The sequence below is a fragment of the Solanum lycopersicum genome, chromosome 12 (genome assembly GCF_036512215.1).
Source record: "Solanum lycopersicum chromosome 12, SLM_r2.1".
Lineage (NCBI taxonomy): Eukaryota > Viridiplantae > Streptophyta > Magnoliopsida > Solanales > Solanaceae > Solanum > Solanum lycopersicum.
In genome coordinates, this window is record NC_090811.1 from 66,722,668 (window position 1) to 66,748,722 (window position 26,055).

General features: G+C 27.6%; 2 protein-coding genes across 2 annotated transcripts; both read right to left on the reverse strand.

The window, feature by feature from the left end:
- Positions 1 to 4,965: 4,965 nt before the first annotated feature.
- On the reverse strand, positions 4,966 to 7,675 carry LOC101265345 (uncharacterized). Its single transcript, XM_004241909.3, has 4 exons — positions 7,238 to 7,675; positions 6,374 to 6,476; positions 5,514 to 5,675; positions 4,966 to 5,413 (listed from the first exon to the last, which is right to left on the reverse strand). The coding sequence occupies exons 1-4, from the start codon at positions 7,633 to 7,635 to the stop codon at positions 5,246 to 5,248; spliced, it is 831 nt and encodes a 276-aa protein (XP_004241957.2). The 5' UTR covers positions 7,636 to 7,675; the 3' UTR covers positions 4,966 to 5,245.
- A 1,181-nt stretch (positions 7,676 to 8,856) lies between these two features.
- LOC101254074 (uncharacterized) lies at positions 8,857 to 10,558 on the reverse strand. The gene is made up of 4 exons (XM_004253089.5): positions 10,088 to 10,558; positions 9,908 to 10,010; positions 9,334 to 9,495; positions 8,857 to 9,236 (listed from the first exon to the last, which is right to left on the reverse strand). The coding sequence occupies exons 1-4, from the start codon at positions 10,366 to 10,368 to the stop codon at positions 9,108 to 9,110; spliced, it is 675 nt and encodes a 224-aa protein (XP_004253137.2). The 5' UTR covers positions 10,369 to 10,558; the 3' UTR covers positions 8,857 to 9,107.
- Between the last annotated feature and the right edge of the window lie 15,497 nt (positions 10,559 to 26,055).

The following is a 26,055-nucleotide window of genomic DNA, read 5'->3' on the forward strand; positions in this document are numbered from 1 at the left end:
GATGGATTAACCATGTTCGTGATGCAAATAATTACTCGTACCCTCACTACATTAAAAATGATCACCAGTGGCAATTAATTCTAAATATCTATTTTTAACGATAATTAAATATTTTTTTTATATATGTTCCTAAAATCTTTAGTGATATTTGTTCTAATAACACTTAACTAATGTCTTTAAAGACTTCAACACTCTTTATTAATATCAATATTTATTACCGCTAAAAGTTATTTTTGTTGCAGTGAATTGTAGTATACAACGAGCTTAAATCAAAAAAGATTTATCTTTTTTTAAAAAAAAAACAATCCAAAAAAAAACGTCTGTATATTAGCCTTTTGTTTATTCTCATTACAAATTAATTACATTTTTTAAGAAAAGTTAGTTTAAAATATTTTAAAATTATTTTATATTCTTAAAAAAGTCCATCATTATACATAATTATCTGCATTAATCTATCAATCTAAAATTTCGTATGGAAGCAAAGTGTCAATTACCATGTATTTGCCACTATTTATTTTTTAAAAAAAAAAAATTAGTGGCTAATTAGCTTGCTTTTGTTTTCTATCTTTAACTTTTCTTTTTTTTTTTTTTAGTATTTTATTTTTTTTTTCCTTTTTAGTCTTCTCTTGGTCGTTCAATTTCTTTTTAAGTCTTCTCTTCATCGTTTACTATGTTAAACTTTTATTCCTTTTGGAAGAAATTTGGAAATTGAAGTAAGAACTCAATCCTCCAATTTCTTGGTTTTTCATTTTTGATAGTGATTTTTTAAAAAAAAATAATTAGTATACATAACATAGTGGCTTGACTAGTTAGGGACCTATGTAGAGAAAACACTTTTTTATTTTAAAAAATAAAAAATCTTTTCAGAATTCGGATTTAAAATTTCTAGTTAAGGATGATATTTAGGTTATCCTGCCTAAGAATTCAGCAACGATTCGAAAAGTTGTCCTATAAAGAAATCTCTGGATCTATTCTTATTTTTAACTATCCGAAGTATTTCATCGATTACTATGCCCTTCCTTTGTTGGATGCCTAGGATCCATCTTTCCTCATTTGAACCTCGCTCTTCATTTTTAAGGTTATGCCTTTTTAAGGTACTGCTAAATGAATGAGTACTATCAATGTTCATGAATGATAAATTAAATCATAGATCGAATCATCGAATAAAAAAGAATTTAAATGCTATCATAGCTTCTACGTAAATAAGTAGTTGTGCAACAACTACAAAATAGGAGTTAGATAGAATATATTAATATTTAGATAAGTGAGCCTTGTTGAATATCTTTATTCATTCGTTGATAAGTTTGATAATTAAATTAAAAGCAAGAATAAATAGAAAATGAAAAATCAAAATCCAAATGTTGAACTTCAGTACATGTAAATCCTGGTTAAACAGACAATATTGATAATAAAATTATCTTTATTTACTTGCAACATTTTAACTTTTATGAGACATTTTTCATGTACAAACGTAATTTCAACGTTTGATTATTATATTTTTAACTTTAACTTCAAACACTATATAATATCTTTAAGCTTCAATCACCAAATATCAAAAAAAAAATTAAAAAAAATATAGTAAAGCGTGAAAGACCAATTTTTTAAAAAGCAACATTAATATATAGTAAACATAAAAATCAATTTGTATGTTATAATTATAGTTTGCATAATTGAGCTCTATAACGAACTTTATGTCTGTTATGGCAATTAATATGTATATTTTGTTGTACATATACGAAGAAGCAATTATATAATGGGTTCGATATACATATACGATTGTATAATCTGTATTTGTAGAAAGTGAGAAAAGAGAGAAAGACAAAAGAAAACTAGTCAGGAGAAGATCTGTATTTGTATAATCATAAGTGTGTAAGATATTTGTATTTGTATACTCAATTTTCTCTCGCTTTATACAAACACAATGCATACATTTGTGTTTGTATAAACTGAGAGTGGCGATCGAGATCTGGGAGAGTGGCGAACGAGATATGATATATATACACACACACACACACACACACAATTTCCTCTCGCTTTATATAAACACAAATTCATTTTATACATTTGTGTTTGTATAAAAGCGAGAGAGGTGAGGGAGAGACTGACGAGAGTGGCGAGCGAGAATCCTAGTAAGAGAGACAAATAACGACAGTTTGCTACGGGTTATAATTAAATCAAACTGTGATTCTGACATTTAATTTGAATTTATAATTTGCTATTATATATACAATTTTTCCTTAAAAAAATACACCAATATAATTTAAAGTTAAACATACAAAATTGAAATAATCAAATGATATATACATAAATGTGTCCTTTAATTTGACTCTTCAACTTTGTATGTACACAAGCAGACACTAAATATGTATAAAATTGATTAAGTATACATCATATGCTACATAAGATGTGAAATTGTTATGTAGGACACTCACGTGTCTATTAATTCATCTTCATATAAGTTTAATTATCTACTCGTGAACGTTAAAAACTAATTACATAACACATATATCAATTGAACTCAAATAAAATGATATATTTATATATTACGTCTGATAAAAAACAAAGCTAGGAAAGTGATTATTGAACCACCACTAGTGGTGGGGGTTAGGCATAGACCCCAAATACCACTTCTTGATTTGTTCTTTCAAGTCTTGTGATATGGCTGACCCCTTCACCTTTTTGTGTCTATAGCATGTCAAGGATGCTTCTCAAAATTAGGGGGAAAAAATAATTCAAACAGAGCAAAAATTTATTTGGGTAAAAACCAAAAAAGTAAAGAAGAAAGTAAAAGCATTAGCTAATTCAATTAATTTACTTTTTAACAAAAAGGTTGTGACATTATATTGCTAAATGACAAAGCATCAAATAAAGTGGTGAGATAATCATTAAAGAATACAGTGCAGTCGATGAAATTGCTTTTTTTTAAAAAAAATTAGAGGATTTTTAAATTTAAATTTGAATATGAAAAATCATTGGTAGAGAACGTTTTCCTTTAAATATAGTCTTACGTGATAAAATATTTAAAAAATCTTTTTTATATTTTCTTAAATTTTATATCAAATCGAATTAGGAAAAATAAATTAAAACGAAGAGAGTACTATTATTTCCAAATATGGTATTTATAAATCTTCCAAAATGAGTAATGCCACCACATTTCTAAAATACCCAATAATGTTCCTCTTTAGTTAGCCACAATTCACAAATATCTTTTGGCACCTTTAAAGCGGCACCATAAAATGCAGAGGAGGAATGTTTCATTATAAAAAGATGTTACTTAACATTATAAATTTGCTCGATCTGATATTTAGGTTTTTATCACTAAATATGTTAAAAATTTAAAAATTATAAATTCAAAATTATAATTTATATATATTTTGTATCAAAAGTGTTGAAATTTATTGTATTCATTGATGGTATTTTGTATAATGGACAATTGACAATATTCCCAGTGGATACTTTCTATCTAAATTTAATTATTAATCTATCTATATAATGCACAATTGAGAATACGCACAAGAAGAATTTCAAATTTGAATCAAAATATGAACCTCAACATATGATAAATTATTCATATTTTGATTCAAATTTGAAACAACTTAGATAGTTATATTTTGATAGGACTAAAGGAATATTTGAAGTACAGGCAAAATTGTATGTTTGTGTGAATACTTTATCCAAAAAATTTGAAAATTTAAAGACCCCCCCAAAAAAAAAAATCCAAAAAAAAATGACGTTGAAAAACCTGAGTTTTATTGGTTTGATTTGATTTATAAATTTAATATTTTGACATAAATAATTTGATTTGATATTTAAAAAACCTGAACCAACCCAATCATGTACACTCAAAACCATTGATTCTGTCAAAACTTTCTACATCTCAATATTGTTTGGCCTCGAAGTGGTGCTTGTATTTGACCCATAATAACCTCTTTTTGCTCAACTTTTGAAAGTGAGGATAATAACTAGACACTAAAATGTGAAGTTTAACCACCCTATGGTTCACATACATGAAGGCATTTATTGGTCATAGAAGTCCTTTGGCATTATATATCCTTTGCTTGACCTTCTTGCTCCTATTTTTAAAAAATTATTGAGAATGCTGAACTTGACGTAAATTATTAATTTTGTCTCTCAACTGTTGACAATCTTTAAAAATATTTATTTACTTGATTAACTAAACTTAGATACACTCCAGATTTGATACATGACGTAGCGAGTGGTCTCAAACCCTGGTAGGAGCATAGACTTCTTAATGAAAATCCTAAAAAAGTATTGAGAACACTCCTAAACTTGGCTAGAATTTTGGGGTGTATTTCACTCAAGTTGCAAGATCGAGGTGTATTTCACTCAAGTTGCAAGATCGAGATGTATTTCACTCAAGTTGCAAGATCGGAGTGTATTTAAATTTAGTTAGTCAAGTAAAGATTGTCAATAGTTCGGTCAGAAACTAATAATTCATCCAGAGTTTAGAAATATTCTCAATACTTCTCTTAAAAAAACAAAAAAGTGAAGGCCAATGCACTAAGTTCTATATATGTGCAGGCTTTCATGAGGATCTATTATATGCATAGTTTTACCTTGTATTTCTATAAGAATTCTTTTTCACTACTCAAACCCGCGAACTTCTGATTACATTTTCTCCGATGTTCTTGAAAATTTACCTTTTCTACCTTTTTTATTATTTTGGAAAAATCCCATACGAGCTTCTGGTCCGACTCCAATTGGCACCACATGTTGGTAACTCTATCGAGTATATATAAGCCTGATTCGATCTCGTAACTCGGGCATAAGCCCGTAAGGATTGTTACTGTGTCAGTGTATATAATTTAAATCTTTCTTATATTATTATACTGAGGTCCATACCTTATCTACTGCATAAACGAAGTCGTAGATTAAATATTCATTCTCCACAATCACTTGGTGTTCAATAACATTTATACTTTGATTAATTAGACAGAAAATAACTTTCACCATCAAATTAGTATTTTCATTTCCATAACCATAAGATATATAAGAACAACAATAACATACCTAATGTAGTTACACAAAGTCATGTCTCGAGAGGGTAGATTGTAATATAGACCCTTACCCCTATTCCCAACGATAGACAGGCTGTTTTTGATAGATGCTAAAGGAAAACCATAAGATATAGAAGTAATAAACTTCATTATATAACTACACATAAGAACTATTGGGTTTAATTTGTCTCTCTAGCTCAGAACCTTAGGTGATAATGAGTGCAGATTCACAAGAAGAAATTCAAATTTTCAGTCCTTGATTGTTCTTCAGGTGGAATCAATGGATCAAGGACATCTCTCCATGTTTTGTAGTCCAATGGTGAGCCACCATCAGGTAGAAGAAACCCGTTTACGAAGAAAAAAGGTGCCCCATATACGCCTTTCTTACAACCATACTATGAAAAAATATACATATACACAAATGTAAGTTTCGGTATTGATGAACGATATGTACGCACGATGTATATATAGGGTAATTGAGCTTAATTAACATACCTTGAAGGAAATTCTTGTTGCTTGATCAGTTTTGGGGTCAGAAAATCCAGCCTTTATAGCAGCGTAATTCGAATTCCCAATTTCATTTGATGTAAATTTTGCGACTTCATCTACAACAGATGCTTTGGACAAGTTGAACGTCGCATGGTTATAAAACTTGTCCTGTTCAATCAGGCACAATTATAACGAAATGTATACAAATATGCCTATTACCATAATTTGTAACAGAGGAATGTTTTCAAAGGCTACGTGTAGTAAACTGTATCATGGTTCAGTTCTTGCCCAACTGAAGTGATTCACAAGGCACACTAACCCCTGGGGAAGGCTCCGTAGGCAGATTTTGGAAAACAGTTTAACAGTTGAAGGTTACTAAACGAAACAGAGAACAATTATCTCACGCCATTATATGAGATGCCTATGAATAAAACAGATTGTTGCAATTGCTTTAAAAGAAATAAAGATCCACCGAACCATAATTTGAAGGTTACCTAGTAGTAAGGTTTTCAAAGTTTTTTCAATCATATATGCCATTTGCAGATGGCATAATACGTAAACTGACACTCAAACTTGACCTTAGGTGGCAAGTAAACACTCCAACTTTAAGTTTGCTCATCTAGACACCTTAACTCGTCTCCAATGTGTCAGTTGAACACTCCTACTTATAAAATAATCATTACGACTCCTCCCAAAAGACACAATAGAGATGAGTTGGGAGTGTTAAGTTACCAGTTGAGAACAAGTTGAGTTATCTAGATGTGCACTCTCAAAGTTGGAGTGCTCGGATTGTCAGCTAAGGCCAAATTTGAGTGTTTGTTTATGTATCATGCTTTTGTAGATTGTACACCAGAAAAACTTGTTACCTGCTGATCAAAGAAAGCCTCTAGTAATCTGTATGTGGCAGAAGAATTCAACTTATTGACAATGTGCAACGCGCGCGAGGTAGTATATGCATTGTCATGGTAACTGCATATATTACGACAAACAAGCCAAAAAAAAAAAGAAAAACATGTCAATTATAACTCAAATTCCATATGCTGAACGTGAAAACCAGCTGAAATTTTCATAGTCCTACACATACCAACCATCCAACCCTAAAAGCTATAGAAGAACAAACAACACTGAATACACAGTGATCAAGCAAATGCAATAGCGTAATCATAACGCTTGATGCAATCTCCTTACACGGCTATCAAAAAATTGCACGAAAGTTTAGCTATTAATTTGTCTGCTTCACCTATGAATACTCGAATAGGTTCGAAAAAAACCTCTAAACTATCATCATTCTGTAAACGAGCTAACGATCAAAAACACACCTCACGTATCATCTCTTTGCTAGTTTCCTACCTGAACTACGAAACGTACACTTCTCCCACCTAAACTATCACGAACTATTCATCAAAACACACCTCAACTATCAATTATCCCTTTTCTCATCTCAACTATCATTCAAATAGAAAAAAAAAACGAACAACTAATAGTTAAAAATGTATTTTGATAAATAGTTAGCTATATAGAAAAAAAAAATAAAAACCTACTAGTTCATATACTTCAATATATTTTTTTTATCATTTTTTATACTAATAAATCCAGCTCCGAATAGATTCATCTACCAAGCGTTAACCCAAACATATTCTATTGGGGATTTCTACTCTAAACAGCATTATAATCATCCAAAAAAAAAAACCCTAATTCTAGTAACGAAAATCACAAAATCGAATACTTACGGCAAAGGAAAAGTATGAACAACAAGAGAAACACGAGAACCGTAGTGATGCAGAGCTTTTTTCAGAGGCGGCCATGAATCTCTACTGTCTGGGCAAACTGGATCTAAAAAAGCTTCGATTACTATTGATTTTGTTAAATCGATTTCGCCATCGCCGCTGTACCAGAATCCATATGGAATTTGAGAATTTACAGAAATGATAAAAATCAAAATCAAATTCACAAATAGAATCAATTTCACCATTTTTTGTTGAGTAATTCTATCTGATTTTTTTTTCCAGATTTTTGGGCTATTTTTTATTGTAGAAATATGTGGATTAAAAAAATAATAATTAAAAGGTGATAATGATGTTGATGCAAAAAAAAAAGATAATTGGGAAGTAAATGTTTTTTTTTCCATATAGACCCATAAATTTAAATGGTTTAAGTAAATTAAAAATCCATATACTATAACTTAGATAGACTTTTTTGTATTTTAAATTCAAATATTTGATAGATATATTTTAAGTGTTTTTAAGTTAAATAATTTTATCGTGTTTTTAATAAATTAAAAAAATATTTATAAGTACTTATTTTTAAATGTTTATATTAAGTGTTTGATTTTAAATTATAGGGTGTATATCTAAAATTGAGTCATTACATAATGTTTAGTGTAATTAATTTTAATTTAAATTAGTGTCAAGAGCGACTTAAGCATTTTAGTAGCCTAAGTAATAATTAAACGGGGCCTTAAATTTGAATTGTTAATAATTTTTATATAACTAGTTTCTTCTAGTTTTCAATTGATAATATAACCATTTTTATTTTAAATTAGTTTTCGTGAGATATAGTACTCCAAATATGTCAAATTTCTTCTAATAATTCCTTAATTTTTCATGAAAAGATTACTTTTTTCTACAAACAATATTCAATATTTGTTAAAAAGTAATAATTTATAACCTATTATTTTTAAAAATGAGGCCCCTTAAATTTAGGGGCCTAAGGTACATGTCATTTTTAATACTGTCGAACCACCCTTGATTAGTGTTGAATTATCCTACATCATATAAGATATAAAAACTTGATTTTATATATATATATATATAAAATCAATGTTAGAAAATCTATTTAGCTACGAATTTGGTCGAATTCAATAAATATAAATTAAATTATGTTTTATGTTAAAAAATCTATTTACCTTATATTGAATATTCGTGAATAACTCAATGTATATAATTTAAATCTTTCTTATATCATTAGTAATTAAAGTACCTACCTTAAATATTTCATAGACAACCTTGTGGATTATTAATATATACTCTTATCAGCCCAAGAAAACTAATAGAGTCCATCAATGTTTTATATTTTTCTAGAAATTTAAAATTCAATAAGTGTCTTGAGCCATTTAGTTAGAGTAATTCCGATATTTTCAGAGCCTTGAGATCTTTTTTTTGTTATTTTACGGGTATATTTAGATGTGAATTAGGAGTTTGTTATCGTGGAGAGTAAATGGATAGACCTCTAATTTCGTACAACGAGAAAGAATACTATATGGTCAATATAATGAACTTTATGAAATAAATCATGTCTTTATGCCTATCATCGTAACATTTTGTGTTCGATAGAATTAATACTAATCAAGTGGAGAGAAAAAATAACATTTTAGATATATAAATACCATAAGATATATAATATAACTATAGAAGCAATAAATCACTTTCATTATATTTGTAAACACCAGAGATAAAATTAAAGTTTGTCTCTCTAGCTCAATCATCAGGTGACTGAGAGTACAAATACAACTACTGGACTTCTCCGTATACTAAGCTCCCGCTATATGCAGGTCCAATCGAACCACAAGGGTTTATTGTACGCAGTCTTATAACAAAATCGTTAGTTCTTCAACAATGGATGAATGATTTTTCTCCATTTATTGTAGTCCAATGTTGAGCCATCATCAGCCAGAGGAAAACCATTTACGAAGAAAAAAGGCGTTCCATATACGCCTTTTATACAACCATACTGTAAAAATACGTATACACGAAATGTAAGTAATCGACATATGTGGAAGATATACACTACAATGTGTAAGGTAAAATTGAGCTTAATAAGCATATACCTTGAAGGAAATTCTTGTTGCATGATCAGTTTTTGGGTCAGTAAATGCAGATTTTACAGCAGCGTAATGTGAATTTCCAATTGATTTTGCTGTAAATCTTGCAATTTTATCTACGACAAATGATCGTGACAAGTTGATAGTTGCGTTGCCATAAAACTTGCCCTGTTCAACCAGACACAATTAAAATCAAAACTCTGTATAAATATTGTAACAGAGGAAATGATTTTCGCGTAAAAATCTGATAAGTTTACTACTCATAGTAAAATGTAGATTCAACTATTTCATGTTTGTTTCATAGTTCTAGTTTTGTTATGTATGATGGAACAATCAATGGTCTTAGTGTTCTATTAGATTCTTATATAGATTTTCAAAAAAATGGCATCTCGATGAATGAAGAAGCATCTCACGTTCACACAGGGTATAAAGAAGGTCTACCCTGAACCAAGCATTAGTGACTGATTCCACGTCTACTAGAAGAGTTTGTAAGTAAGATCTAAAGTTCCTGTGGAAGGTCACGTGTTCAAAGTGTGAAAACAGAAATGCAGGGTAAGACAGCGTACGGTAGATTTTATACCTGGTGATCAAAGAACGATTCGAGTAATCTATATGTTGCAGAAGAATTCAACTGATTGCTAATATGCAACGCTCGCGATGAGATAAATGCATTGTCATGATACCTGCAGATTTGAACAATCACTAAGCAACACAGACTAAGTTTTGTCAAGTAAATCTGATAAATTTGAGCAACACGTACGGTAAAGGAAACGGATGAACAACGAGAGAGACACGAGATCCATAGTGTTCGATAGCTAGCTTGAGAGGGGGCCATGAATCGCGGCTATCAGGGCAAAGGGGATCGAAGAAAGCCTCGATTAATATGGTTTCTGTATCAGCGATTCTGTTCTTGTACCAAAATCCGTCTTGTCTAGATGGAAGTGTAACCTGAGCGTTCACACGTACAACGCATAATAGTAGCAACACAATCGATTTCATGGTCATGAGAGTGTTATAGTTCTGAATTTTCAAGAATTCCATTTTTTCTTGAAATGTAATTCTAATGTCTAAAGATGTGTGAAACGAAAAGAGTTAAATAGGTGATCATAAAGTTTGAAATTCGTCGCTAGGAAACTAAATCTAGATATAATTGTAGTTTCCATGTTTAAGTAAATCGCGTAATGAACCTGGTTCGTTAGTGTGTTGTATAACACAATGAACCTGGTTCATTACTTAGTTATTGTTCATTTTCGATAGTTATGATCAAACGCTTAACTGGCGATGAGCTGTCATAGTTTGTTAGAGTTCGGAGGATATTTTTGTAAATCATATCATATTAAAAATAGGAAAATCTTTAACCTCAAAGTTGTCATGTTGTGATCAATATCAGTATTACAAATTTCAAATACTAGCTTCGCCTCTATCATAGATGCCCTCTGTCACAATTTATATGACACGTTTCATTATTTCTAGAGAGTCAAACAATTTAAGTTTTGATTAAAAATTTGCTCATAAAATCTTTAATTTTTAAAAAATAAAATTTATATATTTTATAAATTACAGAAAAAAATATATTATAAATTATAATTAATAATGGAACAATTCAAAAATATACTATTATGGAAAAGCTAAAGGGAGTGGAGATGTTGATGGTGAAAAGTAGGATAAACGTAACGAAAACGTTAAAACTTGATGACAAAAAGTTTGACGTAAAGTGTAACCAACTTTTGGAAAAATTTATATTTTATTGAAAACTTTGTTAGAATTGTTTTATTATTTGAAAAGATTATCTTAAAATATTATAGAGTCCCTTGTTGGTGGTTTAACGAATGAGTGGTCACTTTAATATACCTCTTGATAAGTTAATTTTTGAGGTTAAGTTAGATTTATTTCAATTTTTATTTTTTGATATTGATCGGTGTTAAAATTGTCAACGCACTCGATGTCTGGGTGTGGGAAGAGGGGCGGAGGGTGTAAAGAGTGCTACATCTATGGTTTAAGGAATAAGTGATCTCCTTAATATAACTCGGGCAAATAAATACTCACTTTTTGAACTAGGGTTTGGTGTTAAGTTAAACCTGAAATTCATTTCTTTACAAAAAGTCGTTTAAACAAATATAATTTTTTTTCTCTTTTGGAAAGCTTCTATATCAATATAATATATTTGCCATCTTAGCAACATGTCATCAAGAATACATAACCATCTTTTGGTAAATTTTTATTAAAGGAATTGATTGAAAATTGTTGGAGGAGGCTATATTTAAATTTTTAGATTAGAGATGATTTGGATTAGTTTGGAGAGAATAATCAAACCTAGAAAACATATCACATATAAATAATAAACGAATATCATATTGTATATTTGTATATCACATTATACATCATGTATATCAATGTTTAAATAATAAACTAATATCATATTGTATATTTGTATACCACATTATATATCAAGCATATCAATATTTAAATAAGAAACGAATATCATATTGTGTATTTGTATATCACATTATAAATCATGTATATCAATATTGTGAATATAACGAAAAATCGATTTTCATAAATATACACAGATATACATGATATAATATACTGTACGATACAAAATCTTTAGAAAATAAAGTCATTTTCTTGAAAATATAACTTGTATGATATTATGATGCAAAAATATAAATTCGTTCCTCGTACAAAAATTATTTCTAAGACCTATGCAATATAGAGGCAAAAGTAGAAATAACCCACAATAAGCTATCTTTGTACACATTAGTCATTATAAGCCATTTCTAGGAGTGGCCCATCTCTTAGCCAATTTTCATGGCCCAATATAATAATTTCATTAAGGGTCTATTATTGAATAATAATAATTGCTTGTGTGTATAAAATTTTGTATTATTGCTTTCAAATTGATAAGTAACTATCAATACATTATTATGAATCACTTTGATTGAATTGTTGTTCTTTGTTACCTTTTTGTATACTCAAGCTTAATTCTTTATTTGCAGTTTTAATTTTATCGAAACAATGAAAGTGCTAGGACGAAGGGTTTAAAAAACGATGAGAGTCCAATCTTCAATAAGTGTATGTGTTTATACATATACTATGTTTTTAACTTATTTTCTTTATTAAGTAATAAGCTAAATGGTATACAATACAGACAAATAAGACTTGCTCAAGTGGTTGATTACTTTCACCATCGATCGATAGGTTAGCAATGAATTCGTAACCGATTCCTATTAAGAATATCTTTAAGTTAATGTATTTCATCTATTTGTTATTGTAAATTGTTTTTATTTGTTGTTATAAAAGGAGTATATTATTTTTTGTGTTGTATATTATTGAAGTTGAACTTTGGTAATGATAGAATTTGAACAAAGATTGCCTACTTGTATGCCCACCACGTCATCACCCAATCCCTTCTTGTATTATTCAATCCAATTATAGACACTTTAATCAAATCATTGTTCAAGGTCACTACTTTTATTTCCTTTTTTCTTTGTCGATTTTCGATATTTATTTTAGAATTCGATTAATTAAAATTTGAATAGAGAAATTTAATTTTTAGGAGTAAAGTACTTCCTATTAAAGCTAATTTCATATTCAGAGTTCAAATATGAAATTTTTAATTAAAAATAATCAAGTATTTATCATTCAACTGTTATTTTTTATAATAATACTTTTACTTTTCAATCCATCAATAGGAGACGACTTTTAATCTTTTTTCCCAAAGGAAAAAGGGGCAATCACACTCATTGCAAAGATAATTCCTTCTTTTTATCTCCTCCACCTCTCCCTTTCTTCCCAATCCAAAACTTAGATATTTAATTATTACGTGTATGAATAAAATCTTATAGATATTGATATCGAAAAGATCGATAAGCTCTAAGTATAGGGAGATGGTATATATATATATAGTGATGGTGTAGTGCTAGGTTTATTACCTTCATCATGCCAAACATAACTTTATATAGCTTTGGGCTTCGATAACTATAATTCTCAATCAATCATATATACTGATGTCATACAATGAGTTCAAGCTTTGTTATGCTAAAACTTAAATGTTTATAAGTCAGTAACATATTCATCAAATGTCATTAATTTATTCCCATCACATCCCTCTTCAGGGCGATATAGCTATAACGATTTCCTCATAAAGGCGATATGGACTTAGTTTGAGCACTTATGAGGGGAGATCATTGATCGTGTAGAGATTGGATTTGAAAAGATTAGAAAATATTACGTATTGTACAGGACAGTATCGCATTATGTTAAAAGTATTTTCGAGTCTGATTATTTCGATGTAGTAACCTATTCAAGGGGACCAACGCACTAAACCAATTCCATCTAATCCTTCTTTCTTCATGCAGATAAGGATGATATAATATATAGTGCGTCCAATCCATTAAATTAAAGATGATATATTTACCTATACCATTCAATTATAAACAATTACAATACAAAATGGATTATTCTTTTCTAAGGAGATAAGCTTTTTCCCTTTTTGGCTTTTTTTTTATCACTTTCATGATCAATAAATTAAAGTGCATATATACTTTATATTATAATTTTATTTGATATTCTATAGCAAAAAAAAATGACATGATTATTGTGGCTCATGACATATATATGGACACCATTGGATGCTCTAGCACTCATATTCCAACATTAACCTTTTCTTTCGATTCATTCGGTATTTGATATTCGTATTAAAGTCTGATTAAATTTAAATTCACACGCAAAAAAATTTAAAAAGTAAAGCACTCCTTAACAACAACGAGTCCATACATAAAACTTGAACCTGAAACCTATAGTTAAACTCTAAGTATTCACAGATGTACAAAATATCTCAGCTCTTAGAAGTGACTAGAGTCGGAATTTTCATTTAAAAAAATAGTTAGTTCATTTCAGGCTTTTGTTTCAAGCATGGTGATATAGATACATGTAAATTGTAATATAGATACATGTATCAAATTTTTTTGACGAAAGGATATCGTATATATTAACCCTTGCTTCTATCTTGCTCTGCCCCTATTTTCTTTTGTAAAATCAATTCATTTTTCCGAAATTGTTTTAACGGTTATATTTTCAATTTTTTTTTACTTTTTTTCTTCATTATTTGTGATTCAATTATTCCTTAAAAGAATAATAATCTGATTGAAGATAAGGTGATTGAAACGCAACATGCGATATTATGATCATGAGTAAATGCAAGTACATGAAAAATATTAATAATATATGGTCATGAAGTGAAAATATATATATATATATATATATATATATATTATAATTTTGGATATATATAATTATAATTTATGAATGAAAGAATCAAATCAAACAGTTGAAGACGAGGAAATAACAACATTAATAACATTATCAGTAGTACATGTGGTATTGTTTAATTAAATATATCAATAAATTAATGATTGAAAAGAGAAAAGACAAATAACAAAAGGAAATCGATAGAGACTTGACATATTGTTGTCATTACAACTAAGCAAAAAGCACTACATAGAGTTAATTATACTTAACTACTTATTATATATCTCAAATAAATAATAGTATATAGTTTAATTATCTTAAAATTGATCTAATTTAGAGGTGAAAATATGATTTTGAGTTTTTCGATTCTGAATTATATATAGAAAATTTGACTTAAATTATTTTTGCTTATTAATAGAGGTCGACAAGATTTTGAAATTTATGATTTTTATGATAAAAGTAATTTTTAATGTATATATGTATACACGAGATATGAACAAAAGTTAAAAGCGCTTCCATATCAAATAGCTTGGAGTTTCACCCTCTATTAGAAATAAAAGTTTTTTTCAATCAAATAGTTGTGTTTCACCCTCTATTAGAAATAAAAGTTTTTTTTTTCAGAAAGAAATTTATATTTTAGAATATGATTTTCTCTAATCACGTGTCATCTAAGTAGCTCACTAACATCGATTAATCAAAATACATGTAGAAAATTCATACGTAAAAATATTACTCCATAAATTATAATTAATATTATTTTTATTTTTTTTAAAAGGAAAATTATATATAAATGCTTAAAACTTGATGTTAGCCCTAGAAGTGTAGTAAGTGTCAATACATTGGAGTTTTGTACTGTTCCTTAACCTTCAAGAGAAGCTATTCTTATTATATATACACACTAATTTACACCAACTTTATCTTTTTCTTGTCTAATCTATTCTTTCATTTTCTTTTTTTGGTTTTTCTCACTGGCTTCATATTTTGTATATATTCCATTATATTGTACTATACCTCAGTATTTTTATATATTTGTCTTAGTATATGAACTCGAATAGTCAAATTAGTTATCTGAATTCTCATCTTATTGGTGATTGAAAGTTTGATGAACAGAGCTTACTTTGGTGGGAGGGAGGGGGGTAGGGGGGAGAGGGTCATTTGAATCTCCTTTCGGTAAAAAATTATATTATTTATATATAGATAAAATTATTTTTAGTGTGTATATAGTATATATTGTATCTCAATCGATTAATTCATGTGTTTAATACTTCTTCGTATTTTTAAACTTCTTAATGAAAATTCTGACGATTTATATATTACTATTACTAGTGATTTATTTTTATTATAATTTAAGGGATCTCTCTTGTCTAGCTCTACCCCTTGCCCCAGGGTGCTAATTAATGAGATTTATAGTATGGCTATGATTTAATTTGGAATATTATTGGTAGTTGAAATTGTTGAGTTGTTATAATTAAATTATTGAATTAGTTATTGTACTATAGTTAGTCCTCTTGAGTAGTGCAAGTGGTTGTGAAATTTTATAGCGTTCAATCGTGAAATAAATTAATAGCGTTTAAATGATTTTAGTAGGGTTTAAATCAATCGATTTTTAACATATTCTTTTATTTGAAATGGATTTGATTTGTATGTAATAATCAGATTATCACAATATAATTTTTTTTTTAATTCCTTTAATAGTTAAAGCCTAAAGGGAAGGATTTGATTTGTTTTTTGATATTTTATCTATATAGTTCTAGAATATTGGCATTTGATTAATTAGGAGTTAGTTCAATAGGCTAATAATTAATTTTCACTTGTACATTTGTGATTCTTAACATGTCTACGTAGCTAAAAAAAAAAAATTCTATAGCATAATTAATAACTTATTTAATTTCTTCAATTCATACTATATAGTATACATTTGACCCTATTGATTTACTAGTACAGTTAGGTGTTGTGATTTAATGCAATGAAAATCTAATGAGTTGTGTGACTTGTGACATGTAGAGGGACATCATTATCAGAAATAGTTACGAGTTCGATAATATTTAATAATTTTGATTCGAATTATAAGTTGTTTGAAATTAAATAAACGAAAAGAATTATGGTTCAAATCAAATCTATAAATTAAATATTATGAATCCACGTATGTTCATCAATTATCATGATCATCATTTCCCCACATACCCTATGCAAGTATTAATTTTTCAAACAGTTGGTGTAATGAGTATTATTTTTTCCCTTTCATAATTTTGTTTTCAATAAAGTAAACTATATAAAGCCAAAATAGATATTAGAAGAATCACACTTAATTGTCTATCCTAAAAAGGGGAAAAAAAAGAATTTTAGCCATAGTTACATCGGTTTAAGATATATATCGAGTTTTTGTATATGCAAAAAAAAAAATCTTTGATAGAGAGCGGTTCTTTGAATGAGTCATATGCAACACGATTTTTTGTTTATTAGGTTCTAATATGAGTATTGAACATCAAATGAAAAATTAAATAATGATTCGTATATTGATATATCACTTGACTGGATCATATATAGCATGAATTTAAATTAATCAAGTTTTATTAATAATACGGATATTAAACCCCAGATAAACAACATAATTATGACTCATATATTGATGTATCACTTGAATAGGTCTTATATGACATGTAACTATATTAGTTGGACTACGTTATGTATATCGAACACAAATGAAAAACTAAATGATGGCTTATATGTTGATATATCACTTGAATGGTTCTTGTAGGACATAGATCTAGATTAGTTAAACTTCAATCTGTATACCGGTCACCAGATGAAAAACTAAATGATGACTCATATGTTGATATATCACTTTGAATGAGTCTTATATGACATGAACCTAGATTAGTTAGACTTTAATATACATATTGAACATTGATATATCACTTAAATGAGTATTATCTGACATAATCCTAGATTAGTTAGACCTTAATATATATACTGAATATTGACATATACTTGAATAAATCTTATATGACATGAACCTAGATTAGTTACTTCAATATATATATATATATATATATATATATATGGAACACTAGATGAAAAACTAAATAATGAGTCATATATTAATATAATATCACTTGAATAGGTCTTATATGATATGAATCTAGATTAGTTAGTCCTAAATATGTATATCAAACACTCGAAAAGTTCATATTCCTTAGATTCTACAATAAACCAAATAGACCAAATAGTGAGGATGATGAAAAACTAAATGAGGTGATATGTTGATATGTCACTTGATTGCAATCAACTCATCAATTAAAGGATATTTCCACTATGATATCATGTCATATCATTGATTGAGCACATTCATCTTTAATTTGATAGTGTTATTTTATTATAAAAATAAACGTTAAATTCTATCCAAAAATATATTTACCTAGGTGTAAAGTTGTTTAAATTTTATTTTTTCTCATTTGAAGTTTTATCATTTGATTGTACTAGACGAATCTCAAAGCTTCACTAAATTCCCCACATATATAGTACCGTAGGGCCTGTCTCAAACCCCACCCCCCAAAAAATAATAATTTATATATGCATACGGTCAGATATTTATGATTTGTTCATAGGGAAAATGATATTTTTAGTTTCTATATTAAGGTATATTTTTATTTTAGTTTCTGTGTATTTTAGTGTTATTAATATTCAATTATATTAAGTGAGTGATATTGATCCTTTAACTAACAGATTCAAAAAAGATTAACAGAGAGTTCGCTGCTAAAAGGGATGGTTCGAATATTTATTTTATTTCTCTCTTTTTGAAAAATAAGTTAAATCTTTTATATCTCTATCTTGAAGAACAAGCTCATCAATTTGAGCTACAAATTCAACAAAACCAACTTGATAGACATTAACTATTCCTCTTACACCGACGAACGATAAATTTGCAGCCAATAATTTTCTTTTAAAAGTTTTTTGTTTTATCAAGTAATAACTTTAAAATGCTTGAATAACTCCTTTTAGCCGTGAACTCGCTGTTAACTTTTTCGTCTGTTAGTTGAAGAATTAAAATCACTCACTTGATATAATTAAGGTCAATAGTGCTAAGTTAAATAACACAAGGACTAAAATTAGAAGTTAATATAGAGACTAAAAATATCATTTTTCCTTGTTTATATATGTAATTTAAGTTGAGAATTTTTTTAAAATATTATACTATTATTATTATTATTGTTGTTATTATTATGAATTAGAGATTAAATTTTTACATATATTGTATTTTTTTGAAATTTCATTTATGAAATTATATTGAATATATAAACTGAAATTTTATATTTTATATATAGTTTATTTATATTGATGAAAATTATGCTTTTAACAACTTACAAGCCATATGTTTTATTTTCAACTAGTGAGACGTTTTTAAAAACAAATCTTGCATCAACTAATTATTGATGAAAATAAACTATATCTTATCATAAAAGGATACGATGAAATGATTGGCTTTTTTTTTTTTTATAATTCTCACTAAGATTCGTAAAGCAAGGGCTAATTTATTTATTTTAAATACTTTTTAAAGGTTTTTTTTTTATAATTAATAAAAATCCACGAGGCAATCTAGGTGGTATTTGAAAAGAAGTTTCAAAAATGAAGAATTCCTTTATAAGGAGCTTGATTAGTCCTTTTCAATTGAGTCTATTCGTGAATTTAAATTAATCGATTTAGTATTTAAATATGGAATGCCTTAAGTTATATGTGAGAATTTTTTTGAGAAAAACTATATAGACGTGATTCAAAATGGACATTAGCACATTATATTAAGAGTATTTTTAAACTAATTTACTCTGAAATGGAATATTATAACTAAAATTGCATTGTACATTCGGAACAGTCCCAAAAAGACATAACCTCATGTCTATACTCGATATGCACCCCCTCGTCGAGGTCCATCACAAGAAAAACGAAAATCAAGATTTGCTTTATCTGATATCGAACATGAACCGCGAGCAAATAGAACACCTTTACAAAAAAAGAGAAAGGAAGCAGAAACACAAGAAAAATGTTCTATCTTAATTGAATCTCGTATCATCTCACACCATCTTAATTAATTAGGTATTCAACCTTACAAAAAATCATAAGATGAGAGAAATCTCAGTAGTTCTGTTGATTGATTATCTGAACGTTTACCTTGTTGACGAGGGTTCGATTCCCCGTATCGAACCCCATTAGCAAGGATTGTTTTCATTGGTAGTATCAAACAACTCTGTCTCAAGTTTACTTCTACAAACAGGACAAACAGGATGTTTGGCCAACCAAGTATCAGCACATTCAATATGAAAACCATGATTACAACCTGGTACAATTCTTGCCACTTGTTCTTTTTCAATTTCATCCAAACAGACAGCACAATCATTTCCCATAACCAATTCTTGTCCACTAACTTTAGGCAATTTATCCAATTGTGTTAAAGAAAGTCCTTTTTCTTTAACACCCTTTGTAGTTTCTTGATTAATATTATGTTGTACTTGTTGTTGCCTTGTTGTTGTAGCATAACAAAGAAAACACATGTACACCACAAAAACAACACTCATCCCAACACATGGAAGAAATAATGCTAGAAACACACTAAAAAGCATTGTTTTTTTATAGGATTTTCGATTTCAAGACCTTTCGTAAAGAGTATCTTTCTGGTTAATACCAAAACGATTCGAGTATATTTACTTAAGGAGGGTGTTTATAATAGTAGCAATGATAGGAAAGTAAAGAAGAGAAGAGGGTTTTTGATTTCAAAACCTTTCGAGGAGAGTATCGTTTTGGTTAATATCAGCACGATTAGAGTATATTTATTTAAGGGGGGTGTTGATAATAGTTGTGGCAATGATAGGAAAGAAAAGAAGAGGAGGGTTTTTGATTTCAAAATCTTTCAAAAAGAGTATCGTTTTGGTTAATATCAGCACGATTCAAGTATATTTATTTAAGGGGGGTGTTGATAATAGTGGCAATGAAGGGAGAAAAAAGAAGAGAGGGATGAAAAGTGAAAAAACAAAATTGATGAGAAAAGTTAGAAGGGAAGATGAGTGGTTTAAATACTTGGTTGTGAGTTAGGTGCATAGAAAATATTTTAGATCAATGAATTTTATATATATATAATATATATATATATATATATATATATATATATATATATATATATATATATATATATATCACAATCAATCTTTTTCTATATGTGTATAATATAATTTAAATTGTGTTGTATTTATATGTGTTACATGATTGGAATTACAATGGAGTTTAGTACACATGTCATTTCGGTTTACACTAGTATATAATTTTTTATTCACGGAATTTATTTAAGAAATAAAAAGTGAATTTAATTTGTGGTTTTAAAAATAGAGTATAGTATTATCCATATAAGATCGTGTTAGTAGAGTAGGTGATTTTTCAAATGAGTATGATAATCACATATATGACGGTCACAATGTTTCTTCACCTATTTGGTTTCAGACTTTTATATATATATATATTAATCTACTTTTTCCCTTAGGGTTAATTTGTTTGTCTTACTTCTTTTATATATATGAGAAAATCATGTAAAAAATTATTATAAATTATGATAATTGACAACTTAAAATTTACAAAAACATACAAAAAAATTTGAATGATTCATAAAATCAATCGTAATATGTATTATTTTATTTGAAAACTACGTAAAAAATATTATCAATCTCAATAATTAACAACATATTGACTATTGAAATTCTATTTGTATTACATATATTGAAACAAGAAAAGTAAAATAAATTATTTAAAAATTATATAAATACTATAAATTACATTATTAACAACTTAATATCTGAAAAATTATATTAAAATTTAAATAATTTTCTAGATTTTTAAATTTTATTTATGTCAAATAAAGTAAAAAAAATAACACATATTAAATTTATAATAGTACGGACACTTATATCTAGTATGTATATTTATGAACATCCCCTAATCATAAACTTACACTAACAACGTATAAAATATATTATCTTGTCAAAAATATAAAAGTTATAAGTTCTATGTTGTACGTTTAAACGTACGTGTGTATTATTCTTTTTTTCTCTAATGATTTGATATTTATTTTAAAATTTAATTTATTTATTTTTATATTAACAATTACACTTAAAAAAAACTCTCTTTAAAGTAAATTTTATTTTCTAAATTTAAATTCAAAATTTTTAATTAAAATAATAATTTAAAATTTTTTAAATTTAAATTTAAAATCTTTAATTAAAATAATAATTTTCGATAGTATATCGATTGTCTTTTCAAAATGGATGTGACGTTGTAATAAAAATAAGGCAAAACCAGTTGCCATGAAAAAAAAATGAAATGCTTCTACTTTGGGAAAACAAAACTATTATTTTTTTTTTGTTTTGTTTTGATTGCTGTAAACATTAAACGTGCCTAAATATAATTCTATCAAATTAAATTAAATCTAAATCACTCAAAAAACTAAAACAAAATATTTAAGCAGTGAATTGATTAAAGAATTTATGTTTTATTTCTCAACAGGTGTCCTGAGTCTATATTAAAACTTCGATTTAATCCAAATCACGCATTACTAAGTCCACTTAACTTTTGATGACGATGCTTCTAACAAGATTTTCTCTATACTCCGAGCTTGAATTGACAACGTACTCAAAATGAAACAATCTTTAATATTAGCTGAAATGTAACTTTCACTAAAAAAAAACTATAATAATAACATTGATTTGTTTTTATCAGGAGAATAATTAAATCGTTACGTTTGGCTTTTACATTAAAATAGAGCTAATCCACTTTCAATAACTTACTGCTTTTTTGTTAATATTTTCAGATTCGTTAATGATAATCTAACAAATATGAATTCTACTTTAATTATGTCATAAGTTTAATATAGGTTAGGCCTGTTGGATCGACCTAGCTTAACTCGGATTTAATAGAGTTGAGTTAAGATTTTTGAAGCTCATTTAAAGAAAGAGAATTACTTATTTTTTGATTTGCTTGACCAAACTATATGTAATTCTTTCCATTCCATAGTGCTCCAAATAATTATTTTGACACAACTCAATAAAGGTATGATCGATAAAAAAAAATTCTCATGTTCGATTAGTTAAAATTGAAAAAATCAAATTCAGTAGTTAAATGAATTGGATTACATATTCTCATTGTTGATATGACTTTTCCACCTTTGTTCAATCCGTTAAAATAATTATATTTGTTAGTCAAATATATAAAAATAATATACTACTCTATCTGTTATATATTATTACTCGTCTTATTTTTCAAATTACTAATTCAAACAATACAATTACTTGTATATATCTTTTACTTGTTATGATAGAAGGCCATATCAACAACGATATATATTATTGGAACTACGACACGATCTCAAACAAGTTAAAAGATTAATCATATGAATTTAAAGGTCAATTCATTTCATTTCATTTTGGCCTTTAAATTTAATGAAATATCATGGCTTTAGGTGATTTGACTACGTAGAATTAAATAAAATAGAAGTTAAAAAGCCAAAACCATTGTCCAATCATAGTCACCTAATATAAAGAGCATCCATAATTCCATCCACTAAAAAGGCTTACACGTGTATGTCAAAAAAATGTTATTTTTTGTAATTTATCCATTTGAATGTTCTAGAAATGTAATGAAATTTCACAAATATTACACAACCCTATACCCGTAAAATGTGGTGCGGGAGATGCAGCTGCTCTTTCTTATCTAGAGATGTCGGTTTCGAGCTTTAGATATAAAAAAAAATTCTTAATTTGAGCCACAGTATCCGAATAAGCCCTATCTAGCGCGAATTCGAACTAGTCCAACTTTAATATAAGTATTAAACACGAGAAAGAAAAACAATAATGCCCTAAAATGACATTGCAATATTAGTTGTGGACTTGGTTTATTTGGCTGGTTTTGGGCTTAAAAACTAGACCAGGCTGTTAACATGGGCCCAAGTTAATTGTTCCAAAATTTAGAAGAATCTAGGTATATGATTAAATGAAATACAAAATTAAGTTTTTTCTACATACTCTCTATATTTCGAAATGGTCTTTATGGTAAAAGTTTAGAGAATTTTTACCTTATCTAACATAAATTTTATACATAAATTTGTGTAATATTCTAAATTTTACTATATATTTGAATGTTGCATGTATGGAAGGATAATTACATATTCCAAACTCACAACTATATTCCAAAAAACATAGGGTCAAGACTTTAAAGTTTTTTTTATTTGTTTTTGTAGAAAAAGAAAGGACAATATTAAAAATGATTGGTGAGAAATGAGTGGGAATTCAACATCATTTTAGTAAAATTGAGTATGGTTATTTTCCTAATCAAGAAAGTTGATGCAACGTGTCACCATATAAATGGAAAGACAATAGAGAGAGAAAATATATGAAAGTGTAGACAGTAAGATTTATGTATCTCGTTAAGCGTGAAGAAGCATCAGTGTAAATTATTATGAGCAACTTCACATATAGCATAAACAAAAATCATATTTATATGTTATAGTTATAGTTTGCATAATCGCGCTACATAACAAATATAAATATGTATATTTCACTATACGTATAAAAAAACAGGTGTATAATCTGTTTTTGTTTCTGTATACATATACAAAAGATCAATTGTATAATATGTGTTGGTATAAAGCGAGAAAGGGAGAAAGACAGAAGAAAATTGGACAGGGGAAGATCGTATTTGTATAATCATATATATATATATATATATATATATATATATAGGACGAAAATATATGCATTTGTATTTGTATATACAATTTTCTCTCGTTTTATACAAACACAAACACAATGTATACACTTGTGTTTGTATAAAGTGAGAGTGTCGAACGAGATCTGAGAGAGGGAAACGAAAATATGTGTAAATGTACAATTTTCTCTTGTATTATACAACACAAACACATTTTATACATTTGAGTTTGTATAAAAGTTAGAAAAGCAAACTGCCACGAGAATGAGAGTGGCGAGCGAGATTCATAGGAGATGGGCGAAATAGCTACAGTTATTGTGGTATATAACTAAATCAAACTATGTTTATAACATTCAATTTAAATTAATAATTTGTTATTATATACAATTTTTTTTTATTAATGGACTTCCTTGGCAAATTAGGTAGATCATATTGGGCCACAAGTACTAAGCCCATATTTTTTCTTAAAATAGGCCCAAAAGTTACAACTTTAATCGAGTTCAATTCAAGGTACACTTTGCTTCTAGGACATAGATTGTAGAGTATGTATTATGTTAAATTTATATTATTTCTCTATATTTGACTGTATTATACTATTTTTAAAAAAAAATTAATACAAATGTCCTACAAAAAAGCCATCTAAATTACTTGAAAATTGAATATAAAGGTGCAATAATTTCAAAAACTAAAAATTTAAACTTTGACCTTTGGTAAACACATCCCTTACAAAGTCAAAAACACAATGTGTGACCAAATTCTTTTGGCTTCTAGCTAAAAAATAAAATAAAATATTGATCCCTATCCTAATTATATCATTTACATTATAAAATATTTAAAATATACTTATCATTTTATTATATTAAACGATAATAATAAATATCTGTATATATAACAAATTAATTCAATTACCACCTAAAAATTTTTTTATGACGATAAATATTATCCTAAAAAGAAAATATGTTACTTATATAATGCGAATTTAAATAAGTCGGACTAGTAAACTGTAAACATCCAATGATTAAAAAGAGATGAAGACTTTTTTTTAATTAAATTAATAAAATATTACCACTTGTAAAATATAGGGGTTTGTAATCATTAGACAAAATATATCTACTAGTATTATGTATGTTAATTGTGTTTCTTCTTCCACTAATAATATTACTCAACTTTGTTTGTAATTTCAAATAATTTTTGAAATATCTTCCAATATAAACTTTATTAGGAGTATAACTTCTAATATAAAGTCAACAATATTGAGTGACTATATCTTGTGTATAATAGAGTAGTTAGCAATAATTACTCCATTAGTACCGTAATTTTAATGAATATTTTATTACTTAAAAAAAAGTTTTATTCCCTCCGTCCTAATTAATAATACTCTTTCATTTTTAGCCATTTTTTTTGAAAAAGTATTTTCTTTCATATTTTGTAATAATAACAATTTAGCTTTCATCGCTTATTTCAGACCATACATTTGAATGTCTTTCTTAAGATATTATGTAAATTTTATTTTCGATTTAAATATCTTCGTATAAATTGTGATGAATCGATAACTATAGTAAAATTCAAAGGGAAAGTTGGTCAATTCACTTTAATCGCTTATTTCAGATCATACATTTGAATGTCTTTCTTAAGATATTATTCAAATTTTATTTTCGATTTAAATATCTTCGTATAAATGTGATGAATCGATAACTAATATAAAATTCAATGGAAAAGTTGGTCAATTCACTTTCA